The 19,454-nt window shown below is 36.3% G+C and overlaps 1 protein-coding gene across 4 annotated transcripts in view; it reads right to left on the bottom strand.

The window, feature by feature from the left end:
- SMAD4 (SMAD family member 4) overlaps positions 1-19,454 on the bottom strand; it is an 87,179-nt gene that overhangs the window by 27,114 nt on the left and 40,611 nt on the right. For all 4 annotated transcript variants that reach the window (XR_004421068.1, XM_033087536.1, XM_033087535.1 and 1 more), the window contains 7 exons: positions 11,918-12,297; positions 10,482-10,656; positions 10,029-10,058; positions 5,368-5,580; positions 2,187-2,306; positions 1,976-2,092; positions 450-500 (listed from right to left, as the gene is read on the bottom strand). Coding sequence is in view for 3 of the 4 variants with exons in the window: in XM_033087536.1 (XP_032943427.1) it covers positions 450-500; positions 1,976-2,092; positions 2,187-2,306; positions 5,368-5,580; positions 10,029-10,058; positions 10,482-10,656; positions 11,918-12,166 (955 nt within the window). In the remaining variant the exon portion in view is untranslated. The remainder of the gene's footprint in view (positions 1-449; positions 501-1,975; positions 2,093-2,186; positions 2,307-5,367; positions 5,581-10,028; positions 10,059-10,481; positions 10,657-11,917; positions 12,298-19,454) is intronic.

Here is a 19,454-nt window from a genome sequence, read left to right as displayed (position 1 = left end):
AGATTCCTGATTCCATCTTCTAAGACAGATACAGTGAATTATATTTCTTTTTAGCATCCACTTCAGATTCTTCCCTGGCTTTTCCAGCTACAGTTTTACAGTAGTCCTATTTTGAAACCTAGTTTTCTTCTGCTGCATATTTATGTATTCAATGCTAAAACCGGCATTTTGGTACTTTATATTTTAGCTAAAAACACAGTTCTTGTCTTTTCTTTCAGAGACAGTTAAAAAGAATCAAATATAGACATTTTATGCGTGACTATATTGCTACTCATAAACTACTGATTAACTAATGCCATGAGTATTATACTCATATGAAAATTTAAGTTACTCCATAATTATAGTGTGTGTGTGTGTGTGTGTGTGTGTGTGTGTGTGTGTGTGTATGTGTGTTTCTATTACCACAAAGGAAATCTAAATACAGAGAACCAATTTTGAAATACACTTACCAGGATGATTAGAAATGGGAGGCTGGAATGCAAGCTCATTGTGAACTGGCCCTAAAGAAAAGACAATAAAAATCCCATTTTTATTTATTAAAAGTTCACCAATACTAAAACCTTCAATAAACCTTACTTAAATACAACTATCACACCTTAAGAGTTGTTTCAATCAAGCTTATGCAATGTCTAACAATTTAAAAGCTTAGCTTAGATTACTTTATAATTATAATAAGCCAATAGTCTTGAATTACTTTTATGGATATTTAATAACTAACATTTTAGTGCTATGTGCCTAGTGCTGTTAAACAAGTTACAATAGTCGTACATGCAAAATTTATTGTGAACTAAAAATACATTATTCATATAACATGTAATACAGTACAAATTAGAATACAATATATAATAATAATTCAAATTGTTAGGTCCATTTTAAAAACAAGTGTTTATGGTTAATAAGTTAATGATATTTCCATAATATAACGGTAGCTAACATAATTGAGAGATTATTATGTGTTAAGACATTATGCTAAACATCTCACAAGAATTATTACATTTACCTCTTACAACATCCTTTGAGATAGATACAACTATTATCACCCTTAAGGCTTAGGGAGGTTAAATAACTTGCCAATGGTCATGCAGCCAGTTAAGGGTCCAAACTCAGCACCCTTAGCCACTATGCTGGCCCAGGCAGCCATTAAAAAGTATATTCTCTTAAGACATGGAAAAACAGTAACATAACAACAACAACAAAACAGGATATAACAATATATAGAGACAGTATGACCCCTTCCCCCCCACCAAATTTACATATACCCATTTATATGACTGCAAGGAAAATACGACAAAATATTAGAAGTGGGTATCTTTGGGTAGTGGGATTCCGGATAAATTTTATTTTCTTATTTACACTTTTCTATATTTTCCAAGTTTTCTCTAGTACTATTAATCTTATATTGGAGGAAAAAGGATCTAACATGTATGAAAGATTTACACTCTTGATTTTACTAAGCCAAATGGACAATGTTCCTACTCTGCCTGAAACTACGAGCTATGGTTAGTCAGCAGGGCATCCCTCCCAATCCAGCCTGTGCAGAGGAATGACAGATTCAACACCTGAGAGTCTACGGTATGCTGAATACTAGGGTGAGGGAAACCTTGAGATCTTGACACTCAAGGGGTTTCAATCTATTTAGAGTGGATATACAGATACACATGAGATCGAAGAACATATACAAAGCAAACAAACAAATGAATGGAAATCAATGTGGTGTTAATGAAACATTAGCAACAGAGAAATAAATGTATTTAGTAAACATCACTCCTCTAAAACAAAGGTATGACAACAAAGGTATGACATCATAAAAAATAAATAATACTATTTACAAAAAATACTGAAAAGCCCTAATCATTTAATAAAACTAAATTATAAGATGAATAAAAGATGTGAAACCATTTTTTAAAAATAGAAAAAAATAAATAAATGAAGTCCTCAAAAAGAAAAGGACCTTACAACAAAAACAAGAGCTTACAGTAATGTCCGGGATGGGGCGGCATAGGCGGGTGGTGCTGAAGATGGCCGTTTTGGTGGTGAGGCAAATTAGGTGTGTATGGTGCGGTCCTACTTCCAGTCCAGGTGGTAGTGCTGTCTAAAAATTAAGGCCCACATGGATTAATTTCCTTTTATAAAGTCTGCCTGTTTTTTCTCAACGACTTAAAAGATTTTAAAAAGCATGTACATACTATGATGGTAAGTAGCTGGCTGACCAGTAAATCCATTCTGCTGCTGTCCTGGCTGAGGCCCTGAAGCTATCTGCAACAATCCTTCACTATGGCTGCCCGCCAATATAGTGGCAGGCTGACCTAGAGGAACAAGAAGACATTAACATGGTACATTTACAGATGCAACCCCATGGTTTTACACAGTAAATGAAGGACCAAATGATATCTGACAGCCACAACTATAAGGATGGACAAAAAGTGGAACTCATTCATGGCCCATCAAATGGAAAACCTTTAAGTCCTCTACAAAAGCAAAACATAAACTGAAGAAGTTCAAATTTTTCTATCTTAAGTTATGTCTAGCTAATTTTCATGGCCTATTTCTTTACAATATTCTTCAAATGCCAGCAAAATCCCACTATATGTCTAGTCTATCATAATAACTTCTTCAGAAGCACATCAGCTCGACCCTGGCCACTCCATCCAGCTCTGGACCTTTCTGATTAAGACTCCCAAAGTCCACGCTCAAGAAAATGTTAAAAACTGGACAGTTCATTACTATCAGCACTGGTACTGGTAATGACACAATGCTAGGGTTTGATAAAAGAAAAGCAGAGCAGGCAAATATTGTAAATGGAATGTGATGGGTAAGGCGAAGAAGTTAAAAAAAAAAAACGTCAAGCCCACTGCCCAGTCATATAGCATTTGCTAGTAAAAAACATATACATGTGTATATATACACACACATATACATGTGTATATACACACACATCAGACTGTCGGTCTACTCTGAAGTTTTTTCACGTACTTTTAAAAACAAAGAATCCCCTCCTTCCATGAACACTATCACACCCCTGGATTTATAGGAAATTAGTTGCCCTGTCTATATGAACTACATCAGGAGAACTAAGCTTCTTCTGGCTACTATTCGATTCAAAACCATTCTATGATATTGCTTACTGACCCCCCTTAAGTAGAAAAAGCATGATTTCTTCAAGTAAGCATTCATTGTCAATTGTTTATCTCATTTGGAAAGCACTGAAGTTTCATAACTGTTGTCACTGGTATCACCTCAATCTTTTCTCATCTAAATGGGAGTATAATCAGAGAGAAGAGAGTCAAGGACCACTGCTCAACGTATTAAAGAAGAGAAACATTTTTCTCCTCTCTACAAATCACATTTCCTTAAGGCTCAGACTGTAAAATTAAACGCTAAAGAGGATATTTCAATACTCTCCAAATTATTTATTTTTTAAGAAAATGTTTATAGCAACCACCCTTCCTACTCATCCCAACATTTTTGCAAGTTATCTTTAAATGATAATTACATTTTTGCTCTTACTTTAAACAACTGTACATGCTACATACTCTTAGCTAACTTACAAAAACTGTCACTATATAGGAGAAATTAAATAATTTTTAAGTTATATTTAGAAAGAAACCTAGAAGACATTCAGGTACCAAATGAACATAAATAAAGCAGTCCACTGCAGTTATCAGTACTGAATATTTCTATTACACAATTCCAAGTATATAAAATGAAATGAAACAATTAAATCAACTCATGTAAAATAATCTTCCAATTCCTCTATTTTAATAAAATTTCTTTTCTTTCAATTTAATCAATACTCTTTTTGAGATCTAATGGAAGAAACATTTTGCAACAAATTCTAAAACCTACAGTAATTATTATTCGATTATGAAAATATATCCAACAATTGCCAAGACAAAATTATCTACATTGCACTCATACTGCTTTTTCTGGTCTTCATAGGACTGGGCCCCAGGGAACAGAACAGTTAAAGTGAAGTCACTTTACCAACATCAACAATAGCATGCAAATTCAACCTCCGGATAATATCAACAGAGGTAAGTAGCTGTGCTCCTAGCACAAATCTGTTGTAATGTGCCTTCTTTTATTCTCCATTACTACCTACTTTGTCAACTGTATTCCCAAATTGGTAATTAAAGTACAGACAGATAACAGAGGCCAAGAGGCCAAGAGACCAGGTTCTAAAGTAGGGCTTAACCTACGTTACCCACCTAGAATATGAGACACTGCTCACATATTTTCACTTAGAGACTATATTTGAGTCTCTACAGTGAGACTGTCATCTCATGTAGCAAATCCAAAAGATACCGCTTTGAAGAGGTGGAATGAATTAAAGAGGGGGAAAGTTGGTATGCTTTACTTGAAAATGCCAATTATATAAATCAGTGTCCTCCATTTATTCCAAAGATCAAATTTCTGTATTGAATTTGATCTGCTATTAAGTAAACAGAATAATTCTCCCTTTGGTAGCAGCTAACAAATATCAGTCTAGATCTATCAGCATCTAGCGCTGATGGGGAAGGGGCTTAGATACAATCTCCTTAGCAATCAGGTGCAAATAACACCATACACAGTCCAAGACTATGCTCTGTGACTAAAACAAAAAAACAACTAAGCAGCAAACTGTCCAACCTTTGGTGACTGTGAAAATAAATACCAGTATTAACAGAACCAGGTCATTACTGCCTTGATCAGGCCCCAAGAAAAGCTGAACCTAACAGCCCTGTGGCAGGGATGGTGGCACCTCTATCACGGGTAAAACCTTTTTGAAATAAACTTCTTATTTAAAAAATACATAGAGTTAGATATGTAGAATTTAGCTTTATTTAGAAATTGACGTCTATCTTGAGGTATATGTTATAAACAAGTCTATCAAGATCCCTTCTTCTAAGTTTGCGCAATGGGAAACTGAGATGACTGTTATAAAGTAATATTCTGCCAGATAAACCAAAATAAAAAAACCCTTATTAAAGGAAAGCTCACAATTCCATTAACAGATTTTTTTTATAAACATCTTAGTTTAAAACTACTTGTTAACTACTTAAATATTTCTCTAAAATGTATCTGAAAGCTCAAAAGCCTTCTTACTTCTGCATGTAATAGGAGATAAAGTACAAATTATTTCACTAATTTATATCAATATTATAATCAAAGTCGTTAAATTCCAAGTGACTGCACACCAATATAAAAACGTTTAAACTACACACACCATTTTTTCCAGGACCAACCCAATACTTATTTACCTATGAAAAAGATACCATAGTACTTTTAATTTTTACTCACTTAGAGTTTTCTACCAAGTGACTATATATAAATGTTCAATGGTTAGGAAAATTCTACCTGCTGACTACATCTGATTCTACCACTCACTTGTGGAAGCCACAGGAATGTTGGGAAAGTTGGTGGTGCTGGTAGCGTTAGACTCAGATGGAGCTAACAGAGCTGGGGTGCTGTATGTCTCCGTCGATGCACGATTACTTGGTGGATGCTGGATGGTTTGAATTGAATGCCCTTCAGTGGATAACGATGGCTGTCCCTCAAAGTCATGAACATATTCATCCTTCACCAACATACTTGGTGGAGCTACACAAAAAATAAACATATTTTAAAATCGTATAAGCTTCTATTCCCAGAAAAAAAATCTTTTAAGTAATATAACAACACCTAAAATCAACCATAGTGTAAATAACTCTAACTCAGAATTTTTTCAGTGTTTAAAAGCATTCTATTTTATCAGCAAAAGCCATTTACAGGTAGTGGCATCAGATATATTTTATCAATCAATTTGACTGACTCCTTGAAATTTGAAGCTAGACTATATTCCAACAACTTCCAGCAATAGTCCTGAAGAGGTATTCCTTAGTTGCTTGATTAACCTAGAATAATCACCTTAAATATACAACCTGAGGTAGATGAAAACAAAATGGCTGGGGAAAATGTTCTTCTAGATGAGAGGACCAAATTGAGATTGAGTACTTAGCTCTATCTTTTTGCTAATTTCACACACTATAGAAGTATGAGTGAGATCGAATAGCTATCGAATTCCAGGATCTAGAATTATTGTTAACTAACATAGTCTTTGAAAGTGAAGTGTACTGAATATCCCCTAAAGGGTTAAAACAAGACAGAAAAATCCTAAATGGTAAGTCAAACTCAAATTTCCTTCCAGAAACACAATCCAAATAATGATGTTTGATAAGTATATGGTGTGAAAAAAACTCAGTAACCAACATCATTTACTTACGTGGTTACACCTTACTAAGCAAAGCTAGACTGACACAACATAATACCTTTCCTTGAACAAACCAGGGACTAGTTGGCTTTGTTGTAAGGAAAAAAGAAAACTGAAACTACATTTATAATGTTAATTGTTCACTACCCAGAATCTCCAAATTTGATTTTGGGCTGTTGTTTTGGGGTTTGCTTTTTATCTTTAGCAATTAACCATTTACTGCTTCTGAACTAACACTACCGCAGAATTTTACAATCCACTGAACTCTAATACTAGGTTCTCTATTAGAGTAATTAATTAATAGTCCATAAAAAGACATTCTCCTTTCCATTAAGAATCAGCATTAGTGCTCCTTATCTTTCCCTATGTCAATTTTTGAAAAACTCTTACACATAAACACCAATTAGTTGCGTGGCTATTTTTTTATTAAAATGAGAATATTTCAAAATGGTAAGAATAATCCATTGTTCAAATTTCTGTGTACAATCTCTTAAAGGGCATTTTCATGCATCAAAAGTCATGAAGACATTGATGTTTTTAAGACCAATAAATTCCACTCCAAAGAGTTTCTCTTTAGAAAATTCTATGAAAACAAAAAGATAACCAAAAAGATGCTTAACACATCATTGTATATCAGTAAAAAAACTGAATCCAACCACTTATTACTAATGTTGGCCAAATTATAAAAATGCAAAGAAATAATCATTTGGGACATAAAGTGGGTATGACTGTATTTATTCAATCTTTTTTTAAAAAATTATGCTCTTCAACAAAATTCTCTAATTGTGTTCAGATAGATCCTGACATTTCATTTGATTTCTTGACATCTTACTTTTTATTGTTATAATGACCAGGATCTTTTTACGAAGACATTGACATTGCTAATAGTTAGGAGAAAGCTACTGATTTGAGGATAAAACCAGTCAAACTGTTACTCTTTGCTTCTGCTTTTCAGCTGATTCTCTGGATTAATGTGCCATCATAACATCTAAATTCTGCTTTTAAAGAAGTATGCCTCATAACTTTTTCTTGCCTAATATGTTGGCTAAACTTTCCCAAATGTAAGTTTGGGGTTACTACCATTCTCCAGGTCTCTTTAATCAAATAACTTAAAACATGTTATTATTGATTTAACTTAAAACATATGTTTCTTAGGTAAAACTGTAGGTATCAACAAAGATAGATGTCTGCAGTATATTTTCGCCAGGAGAGAAAAAGTAGGTTACAAAACACTATTGTACACTATGATCATATGCATGTTTTAAAAATCATATACCGTTAAGTAAAAAAGCAAGGTCCAGAAAAGTGCACAATATGCTTTTTGTGTAAGAAAAGGAGGGAAATAATACATGTATTTTTGCATAAAGAAACCCTGGAAGGAAACACCAGAAACTAATAAAAGTGATTACCTGAGGTAGGGGGGAATGGGGGCAGGGGTGGGAGCACTTCTTTTCACTGTATACCTTTTTATAGTATTTTGATTTATGGACCATGTATTGCCTATTCAAAAAAATAAAATTAAAAAAAAACATATAGTATATATTTTTAAAGTCCAGAAAAACAGACACCAAACTATTTAGTATTTCTCTTTATGGACTAGCATTCAACAAATTCATTCACTGAAAAAATATTTATTGAGCACCTATGTTCCAGGTACTGTTCTAGCACTTGAGATACATCAATAAACAAGAGAAAGGTTTCTGCCCCATGGAGCTTACAGCCTTTCATAATATTTTTATATTGTTTAAATATCTAAGAGTGAGCACACCTACTCCAATTCATCCTAGCTGCCTGATCCTGGGCAAGTTCCTTACCTCTCCAGGCACCAGTCTCTTCCTCTGATAAGGTGTGGATAATGCCACCTACCATGCACAGGTATTATAAGAATGATGACACAATACTCGTAAATCAGTTAGCTCAGTACCTGATACAAAACGAGTACTTAGTAAGTATTAGCTATTATGACTTAACCATATTTTTAGAGTGGTCATACATGTACATAGTGATTAGAAAATGTTCAATGAGGGGTAAGGAATGTATAGTGAACAGAAAAGTGAAGCCACTGGGCTCCTCCTGGGTCTGAGCCCTTCATCAGCACGAGCAGGCAGGCCACAGCACTTGTCTGATGATACTGTCACTGTCTCATTTACCTTTTCTTCCCTCCAATAGACTAGGAGCTCCTTAAGTGGAGAAAATACACCTTATTTATCCTATTGTCCCTGGAACCTAACACAGTACCAGGCAATACATGCTCATTAAATATTTGTTAAAATGAATACACAGGTCAATGTGGTCATGGAAAGTTTCATAAAAGAGACGAGACAGGCTAGATGAGACCACAATTCCAACTCAAAAATGAAGGAACTATCCCTTTTTTTTTTTTTTAACTTTCAGTTACCTAGCATTGTATTATTTTTTTGTCCAAATCTAGAAGGAGCTGTGAGAAACACCTGTTGTTTTCGGAGGAAATAAACCTTTGAAGCTGCCCTTTATATAACCACCAGCAGAGGGATCTACAGGCTGAAGACAGCCCTAGGACCACTAAAAAGAGGCCATGAACACACACAATCCCATCAACAACAGGTACTGAATAACGGCAGTATTTTAGGAGAGGGTAGGAGTATGAATCTTCAGAATTGGATCCCCTCACAACCACCCTCCTAGAGAGATTCGGATATAACCATCACTACAATCTCTCAACCCCTAACACCCTTTGAGCTAAATGCTTTAATTCTCCAAAAGCACGGATGGAGAATGGTGAAGATGGGAAGTGACATATCATTCAATGTCTGTAGCAAAAGAGCTCTACCCAGTCTTAAAACTACCCTTCCCAGACCACCACAACAGCTTCCATTACCAACCCATCTGTTCTCAGAAACCTACTAACCATTAACAAGTACCAAAAGGCACTCAAGTCTTCCTCTATCATTAGTGACGTGAAAGAAAAGTAGAGAATGAAAACAAGCAGACTTTCATGCTCTTCCTAAATTCTGTTTAAGGTCAGATTATATTTCTGACCACCTCTAAGATTCCGCAACGAAAGAGGTGCTGAGCCACTAATTTCCCTCCAGAACAATGGTACAACTTTCTAAGATGCTAGTGGCTCTTTATCAGCGTCACTACAGAATTCTAAGTTCATTAACATGTTGTAAGTAACAGAGCTAAAGTTTTAACAGATTTCTGTTCTCAAATAAAACACTAAAAAAAAAACACCCCCCCCACACACACACACACACCCCCCCCCGTTTCATTTCCCCACCTCAAAACACTGTCTCCTTTTTTAAATGGGACTAGGTTATCTGTGATCAGCATATACTGTAAAGTAGCCTTGTTTTATTTACTCAAAATGTAACAAGACTGAAAAAATATTTTTAAAAAAACCATATATATAGTTTTAAGTCATTCTTAAAATTGTCATTCATAAAAATAAGTTTGGTTGAAATGAAGAAAGATCAGCATACTGGTATTTTTGAAAGATGTTATACATGATTCCCAATTACCAAACATTGCAGGTATTTACTTATACCCACATTCTTCCTCTGTATGTTTTATGTTCTCCTATCATATTTTTTAGACTAGTTCATAAATAGCAGGTCAAATCATGAAAGCCAATAGCCTATTTAAATCCAGTTTTAAATGCCGATGCACGCCCATTCCCGAAAATGTACATTTCCAAAGCAGTAAGTTTTTTTTCTCATAAATATTACCAGCATCCACACAAATTAAATCTGAGCCAATAAAAAATGGAGGGGAGAGGATGAAAGAAAGCAAAGAAAGTTACAAGAAACAGGTTACCTACCATTACTCTGCAGTGTTAATCCTGAGAGATCTTAATTTTTTTTAAAGGAGAAAAGAAAATGAAACATTAATCATTACCATGAAAATATTATCCATTATATTTAAAATTACACACTTTAAATATAAGCCAGATTCAAAACTTCATGAGCAGCACTATAATAGCTATCTGACAACATATGAAGTATTCAATTCTATAGTGCTTTCCATGTTATTTTTCAAAAACAATATTCTGAATGGTCAAAATACCAACCATATATACTTAGTTTTAGCAATCAAAATAAAAGTTTGTTGCAAAGTTCAAATACAAATATTTATATTTCATTAAAAATGTCCGATTTTTTAACCTTAGTTGAAAGTCCTGGGCCATCTCCAAATTTATAATTTAACTTAAAATTTAAATAGTATTGAGATCTTTTCCCTTTGTGCTTCTAAGATAAAAGCAAAGTCTACTTACCAATTCCAGGTGATACAACTCGTTCATAGTGATATGGATTTACACAGACACTATCACATTTTAAATCAAACGCATACTGACAATATTTAACATGTTTTAGTTCATTTTTGTGAAGATCAGGCCACCTCCAGAGACGGGCATAGATCACATGAGGAAATCCTTTCCGACCAGCCACCTAGGAAAAATAAATGACCATTTACTGAGCATCGGTTATTCCTCCCACATTATGCATGGCACTTTATACATGCTCACATTTAATCCTTCTACAAAGTCAGCATTATAATTCCCATTTCATAAATGAGAAAAACTAATGCTCAAAATAACTTACTTGGCCATAGTTATAAAGCAGTGAACTCAGGTATGATTTCAAGGCCCTTGCTCGGGTTTTAAAGATCCAAAAAAGCAGAAGTTTGTTGTAGAAACTATGCCTAAAATCTAGAAATAAGAGTTTTAAATCTAGCAATACAAGATTTTTATGTTTTTTATAAAAATATTAAACACAGGCACTTATTATGTAGTTCTACGTGAAAAATGTGACCAGTCAAAATAACAGGTGAAAAATGTGACCAGTCAAAATAACAGGTAAAGAAAATTTGTGGGCGGGCCTGGTGGTGCAGGTGGTTGGATCGCCATGCTCCTAACGCCCACGAGGTCGCTGGTTCAATTCCCACATGGGCCAGTGAGCTGCACCCTCTACAGCTATGACTGTGAACAATGGCTCTCCCTGGAGCTGGGCTGCCGTGTTGCCGTGGGCTGCCGTGGTGGGCTACCATGAGTGGCCAGCAGCCAGCATGAGCGGCCGGCAGCTGGCGAGAGCTGCCGTGAGCTGCTGTGAGCAGCCAACCAGCCGACTGGAGACCGACTGCCTCAGCTGGGGAAGCACAAGGCTCATAATACCAGCATGGGCCAGGGAGCTGTGTCCTACACAACTAGACTGAGAAATAACGGCTTGAACCGGAGTGGGGGCGGGGGTGGAAATTTGTAAATTAACTCAAGTTTTAGTTTTAAAGATATGCTTGAATTCTTCCAGATTGTTTTTCATATAACAATACCAAACATACAATATCAGATTTCTAAATTATAAAAGAGCTAAGTATAACTCAGTTTTTAAAATGTGCATATAACACCAAAAAGGAAAAAAAGGCAACAAGGATGAATACCAAAGTACTAAAGGTATGAGTTTTTTTCTGCTTATTTTTATGTTCAAAATTTTCTATATTCAACTTTTTTCCATCAGAACATTAAAAACTCTTAAGATATATCTTTATTGTATGGAAGACATAGTTCCATATATTCCCATAAAGTGTATCAGTATAGGATGTATAGTATCTAAAGAGACGGAGGGTTAAATTATCCCCCAATAACTTAAGAGAAAACAAGAGTTATTTTAATTTGCCACTACAGAAGGTATTAAAAATCTCTAGTACAAGACTAACCTGAAGCCTTCCATCCAACGTTCTCTGTATGGTAACGCATTTGCTAGGATGAGCTCCATTTGTAGTTATAGCTGTTATTAAAGAATCCAATTCATCTTTTTTCTCCTTCAGCTTCTTTACCAAACTTTCAATTGCTCTTTTTGCAAATGTTTCACTCTCTCCACCTTGTCTATGGCACATCAAACTATGTACAATGCTCAGACAGGCATCATTACTTGTTGGTGTATTCGTAATAGACATATTGTCCATTTGTTAAAAGTTGTTTCTTTTAAATCAAATATGTCTCCAATTTCCAGAGCAATTTTAATTTTTTGGAGGCAGTGAAAAACACTGGCTAACGTTGCAAGGGAAACTGTTAGACATGTGGTATTCAGGATAACCTAAAAAAAAAAGAGAGACACAGATATTAGAACATACTTTACAAAGTAGATTCAATTACTTGGGAAAAGACAGAATTGTTCCAGTTAACTCAGACTCAATGCACATAATGAAAATGTGGTTGCTTAGATTTTTAATGACTTAATTAAAACGTTGCTATTTTTGACATTCCAAAAATATTAAAGTTAGGCCTTCTCATTATTATAGAGGCATGCTCAGTCGTCAACTCTTGTTGACTGTTTTAGTCACCCAAAGTAAAATCTTATGACTTTCGATCTAAAAGGAATACTTATGAAGACCAGGACTTTAAAATATTCTTGATTAACAACTAGTTAAACCTAAAAATTTATCACTAATACACATGAAACATTCTCCATCACCTAGTACAAAATGCTGTTTATCAGTTAACACCCATCTGTGTTAAACGAGACTGCTGACAATAACAAGATGAATAACAATTGTTAAATTGGCAAAAGAGAATGGCCAATAGAGCATATAAGAAATGCTCAGTATCATTAGCCATTAGGGAAATGCAGATCAAAACCACAAGGAGATACCATTTCACACTCACTAGGTTGGATATATCAAAAGGAAAAGACAGTAAGTATTGGCAAGGAAGTGGAGAAAACGAAACCCTCATATATTGCTGGTGGGATTGCAAAATGGTGCAGCCACTTTTAGAAAGTTGTCTGACAATTCCTCAAAATGTTAAACATAGAGTTACCTCATGACCCAGAAACTGCACTCTTAACAATTCCACCCAAGATTACTGAAAACCTACGCCCACACAAAAACCTGTACATAAATGTTCATAGCAGCACCCTTCATTATACAGCCAAGAAGTAAATACAACCCAAATGTCCCTCTATTGATAAATGTATGAGTATATCCATACAATGTAGCATTATTCAGTCACAAAAAGGAACTAAGTACTTATACATGCTACATCATGGACGAACCTAGAAAACATGCTAAGTGAAAGCCAGTCACAGAAGGCCACATATTGTATAATCCTATTTATACGAAACATGCAGAATAGGCAAAACCATAAAAACAAAAATTAGATTAGTGGTTGCCAGAGGCTGGGGGAAGGGGAATGAGGAATGACTGCTAATGGGATACGGAGTTTCTTTTGGAGGTAATGAACATGTTCTAAAATTAAATAGTTGTGATGGTTGGACAACTCTGCCACTACAGTGAAAACCACGGAACTGTACACTCCAAAAGGGTGTATTTTATTGTATGTGAGTTACATCTCAATAAAGTTATCTTTTTAAAAAAGGCCACTGAATTCCTCGAAAGATTTTACCTGTAAAAGCAACAGGATAATTTTCAAAACAAATTAAAATATAGAAAATGAGTATTAATGAAGAATCCTCTCAACACATACAAAACTAAAGTAACTTATCTGACCTCAAGATCCCACAAGGGGGACGGCCCAGTGGCTCAGGTGGTTGGAGTGCTGCACTCCTAACGCCTAGCCGGTTCGATTCCCACATGAGCCAGTGAGCTGCACCCCTCTACAGCTAAGACTGTGAACAATGGCTCTCCCTGGAGCTGGGCTGCCGTGAGCAGCTGACCTTCGACTCACTGGCGACGGACTGCCTCAGCTGGGGAAGTGCAAGGCTCATAACACCAGCATGGGCCAGGGAGCTGTGTCCTACACAACTAGACTGAGAAACAATGACTTGAACCAGAATGCGGGGGGGCGGGGGGGGGGGAGAAAAGGGGGGGGAAGATCCCACACAGACTAAGAAAAGGCCATCAACCTAAGAATAAATAACAAAGCAGGAGTGGAGGCTGTACTTTGTATGCTAGGTTGTTTTTATTTGCTTGTTGATGGTGTTGCATTCCATGTTTATTTTGCTTTTATTTTCTTTTGCTATTTACTTGAATCTTTAAAAATCTGCCCCCCACCAAATAAATAAGTAAAACTAACTCATCAGTATATACGAAAACCTCTTCTCTTCTGATAACCTTTACTTCTAAAGCATTAATTCCATTCCATTACCCAGCACTGGTGTACTCTGACCTACGTCTCTTTTACTACCTCCACACTGTCTCACAAAGTTACAAGATTCTTTACCTTAGTCATTTCTATCAGCATCCTCCTTTCTATTCTCCCTGACACAGCTGCATGGCAGTTTGGGGCCTCCTCAGAATACCTATCAATCACCTGGTATTTACCATGTGCTCCCCTCTATTGTTACCTGTTTTACATAAATGCCTGTCTTGTCAACTATTATAAGCCCCATGTAGAGAAGAAGCAGTTTTTCTTGTATCTTTGAATATGTGCCCACATTCCATAAATACATGTTGAAGGTACACTTTCTGGATAACCAAAGAATACCTGCATGGGGGGTATTCTGAGTCAGAGATCTGAATTTGAATCCCACTAAATAGTTCGACACTAAGTAGTTTGACAAATTAAGTTACTTAAACTCTCTAAACCTGGATTAAAAGGAGAATATAGGGGCTCAAATGAGAAAATCTACAGTGTAAAGTGCCTAACACCTAACGTTCAGTAAAAAGTAGCTATTGTCTGAATACTAAAATGTTTATTTTGTTTTAAAAATATATTTTCCTAAAATGCATTATGCATTTTTCTGCACTTTCTCCTATTAAAATTTGTCAAAGAAAATTTAGGAGAGCAGAAACTAAAGTAAACCACTCATCCAAGGACTCACAACTCAAACTCAAAGACATGTAGGAGCCAGGCAAATTTTATATGAATACAACGTGCCAGGTGTAAAGAAAAGTGGGGAGGAGTACAGGTGCTTGCTCACCTAAGTTGGTAGCCACTACTCACTTCTGGTGGAAATGCAAGCTGAGTGTGCTCGACGCCTGCTATGCCTTCCATGCCTATCTGGATGTGAAATCTCATTTTTAAGTACTGGCAATTTACTTGTTGGGCAAGAGGAAGAAGAAGAGGGGAGAGAGAAACCACTGTGTATGCCAAACAAGACACACCTTCAACTCAAATCTGGCCCAACAATGGTACCACCAGTTTGAAATCTCTGAATGATAACTCATAACAATTTTAATTTCTAGACTGAAAGCTCTAGAAAACGGGGATTGTACTTGTCTTATTCATCATTATATACCCAATTCCTAGGACATGTATTTGTAAGTGCTCCATATTATCAAATGAATGCATTTCTGTGTGTGCTTTCAGATTCTTTCTCATGCTATTTCTTTTACCTAAAACATTCAGCTCCATTTTATCCACTTGGTAAGTACTAGTCATTTTTCAAATGCTGTTTAAATGTCTCACTTTCTCCAAGACTATTCCCTAATACACTATCTCTCCCCCGCCAATCCTGGAGAATTACGTTTATTGCGTGTTCCCTAGTATAGTACTTGATCCCTCCCTCAAATTTAAAACACACCTGAATTATAACTCAACACATTATATTAATTATTTGATTATGTATTTGTCTCTCACTCTGCTGCCACAAATCTAGAAGTTCAAGAAAACAGCAACTCTTTCTCATTTTAAAAATTTCCACCACCCAGCAGTTCCTGACACATACCAGGCAAAAGTCTGTGATTGACTATAGCTTTTTTTTTTTTTTTTTAAGATTTTATTGGGGAAGGGGAACAGGACTTTATTGGGGAACAGTGTGTACTTCCAGGACTTTTTTTTCCCAAGTCAAGTTGTTGTCCTTTCAATCTTAATTGTGGAGGGTGCCGTTCAGCTTCAAGTTGTTGTCATTTCAGTCGTAGTTGTGGAGGGCGCAGCTCAGCTCCAGGTCCAGTTGCCATTGCTAGTTGCAAGGCGCCCACCATCCCTTGCGGGAGTCGAGGAATCGAACTGGCAACCTTGTGGTTTAGAGCCCATGTTCCAACCAACTGAGCCATCCGGGAGGCAGCTCAGCTCAAGGTGCCCCGTTCAATCTTATTTGCAGAGGGGCGGAGCCCAACATCCCTTGCAGGACCGAAAACCTTGTGGTTGAGTCCACTGGCCCATGTGGGAATCGAACCGGCAGCCTTTGGAGTTAGGAGCACGGAGCTCCAACCACCTGAGCCCCTGAGCCGGCCCGACTATAGCTTTTTATTCTGTGGTATTTCCTTGCAACAAATTTTGAAGAGTGCAAATACCTTGTTGTTGAACTCATTTTCTGATATTACATTCCAAAAGATTTGTATCAATTTCTTATGTAATTAAAGTGTTTGACTATATTTCACCACAATCTCACCATGAGATGTTATCACTTCTAAAATTTAAGCTATCTCTGGGCCTTATGGTATCTCAGAAACTGTATTAATTGCTTATTCTTTGAAAACTAATGAAAATATTCTTGCTTTCTTAAAGAAACATAGCTTTTCCATGTGTTTGATTTGTTGCATCCCTATAAACACAAGTGCTTAAAACATTATTTAAAAGTTACTTATATAAAAAATAGTATCAGCAAGAGTATACAGATGTTTCCTATATTAAATAGCTCTAGATTATAATATTTTTAAGGAGTGGTATGTAATGATAGTAGACAAGGGCCCTAAACTGGTATAAATAAAATTACATGTTCTAATTAAAGCTCTAGCAGCAGCATGACTGAGTTAACATAGCTTTCAATTCTCATCTATGAAATGGGAACAATATCTGCCTTGCCAACTTTACAGAGGCCCTATGCTAATTAAATGCAACAGTGTACATACATAGAAGCAATTTGGGAATCATAAATTGACCAATTCAACAAACACTGTATCTACTATATGCAAATCACTACAGACACACAAAAATGTAGCACATAATCAGAAAATGGTTCTCAACTCTATCAGACAAACATGCCATTTTTGTAACAAATAATTTGTATCACCCATTAGAGATCCTAAAACAATTCTAACCCACTTACACGTATTTTTTTTAAAAAATTAACAATGCCCCAATTATCATACAAAGGAGAAAAAGATTAATATACAATAAATTATGTATTTTAATAAAAACGCTCAGGCACATCAAATTTTAAAACGTTCAGTAAAAAGTAGCTATTGTCTGAATACTAAAATGTTTATTTTGTTTTAAAAATATTTTTTCCTAAAATGCATTATGCATTTTTCTGCACTTTCTCCTATTAAAATTTGTCAAAGAAAATTTAGGAGAGCAGAAACTAAAGTAAACCACTCATCCAAGGACTCACAACTCAAACTCAAAGACATGTAGGAGCCAGGCAAATTTTATATGAATACAACGTGCCAGGTGTAAAGAAAAGTGGGGAGGAGTACAGGTGCTTGCTCACCTAAGTTGGTAGCCACTACTCACTTCTGGTGGAAATGCAAGCTGAGTGTGCTCGACGCCTGCTATGCCTTCCATGCCTAAATAAAAATGGCACTTCTATGTAGAATCATCATAAAAATGACAGCTACAAATTCAAACTTTCCAAGGCAGGTGTGTTGTTTTGGCAACTTGATAAAGTTCCAAACAAAACAACTTCAATTATTTCATTTCTGAAAAACTGAGTACAAATTAGGATGGAGTTGCATTCTACACTAATTATATATTTCCTCCTACATTAATTTCTGGGGCAACTGAAAGTATTGTGGGATGTAAGGTAATTCTTCAAAGTCCCTCACATCGCAGGAGGGTATCCCTGGCCCCCGTTGACCAAAGCTTCTCCCACTAATTTCCACAACATGTCTTGAAGAGCAGTACTTATTCCATTGAGGACCACTGATCTAGAAGATCGAAACACATTACACTAACAGGCGCTAAAAGAGGTAGGTGTTAAAGTGATTTGAGACTACAAATGAGAAAGCACAGAATGGTCCACAGGTAGAATAAGTCTTTGCATGATGTATTAGTCAGGCTAGGCTAGGCCATGTGCAGTGACAACCGACTCCCAAGTATCAGTAGCTTAAAACAATGGGTGCATTTTCTGCATAAATTACACGTCTATCACAGATAAACTGGGAGCACTGCTCATTGTCATCTTTTAGGGATTAGGCTAACAAAGGCTCCATCCCTACATATGTCCTTAAATGGCAAGAGAAGAGATAGGATAACTCATGCATGTCTTTTGAAGGCTGACTACTACTTCTGTTCACATTTGGTTGGCCAAAGTCATATGGCCATGTCAGTGGTTCTCAGCCAGGACAGCTCTGCCCCTCAGGGGACATTTGGCAATGTCTAGAGACATTTTTGATTGTCACAACTGGATGAGGAAGTGGGAGGCAGAGTGCTTGCTACTGGGTATCTAGTGGTAAAGGCAAGGGCTATCCACAAACACCCTGCAATGCAGTAGACAGCCCCCCACAACAAAAATTTATCCAGGCCAAAATGTCAATAGTGCCAAGGCTGAGAAACACTACATCATGCCTAATTTCAAGGTGGGAGAGGAGACAGAGAAGTGCAATATTATTATGTGCCAGGAGAGAGCCATTAGGTTATTGGTGGAATAGTACGAAGAACTACCAGGCTAAAGGAAAATCATAGGAAAAAGCAGAGGGATAAGAATACAGGTGTAACGTCTAGAGTAGGTAGGTTCCTAATAGGAAAGAGGAGGACAAATAACATCAGATTTGCATTAGAAAGAAAACCATAGTGAGAGGATACGGAACAGCTTTGGAAAGGGAAACAGGAAAGTAGTTAGACGACAATGATCCGAAGAGTAACAGGGCTTAGATTAGAGGCCTGGGCAACGAAATCCAAGGGGGAACCAATAGAATATTTCTAGGTAGAACGGATTAGATTTCTTTAATCAACTAAGTGTAAGGGGTGAAAAGAAGGAAAAGTCAAAAGGTGACCCACTTCCTAGCTAGGTTAACAGAAGGATGAAGAAAGACTAAGATTTAAGAGGTGAAGTATGCCGAGTTTTGAAGAGCTAAGTAGAGGAGTTAAGCCTATCTCAAAGTCTCTAACATAAAGATACTAGATAAAGTTCAGACCATCCCCTAGTGAAAGGATAATGGGAGGTAGAAAATCAGCAAAAGGAAGAGGTTATTCTTGTATCTATCCAACTACTGTGTGTTTCGTCTCTAGCCTTGTTATTAATCCTAAATTGTCACTTGATGTTGACCATAGGTTCAATAGCAACTTCATGGACTACAAAGCCAGACAACCAAGCTAATTAAGTTACTCTCTAAAAATAAAAAGGCTGAGTACTGGCCTGAAGGGCTCCCAAGTAAATCATAAATTTTAGTTAATGGATGTTGACATGTT

This window comes from Rhinolophus ferrumequinum, chromosome 19, assembly GCF_004115265.2.
Source record: "Rhinolophus ferrumequinum isolate MPI-CBG mRhiFer1 chromosome 19, mRhiFer1_v1.p, whole genome shotgun sequence".
NCBI lineage: Eukaryota > Metazoa > Chordata > Mammalia > Chiroptera > Rhinolophidae > Rhinolophus > Rhinolophus ferrumequinum.
The sequence above is the reverse complement of the archived record's forward strand: the minus strand, read 5'-3'. Positions and strand labels throughout refer to the sequence as shown.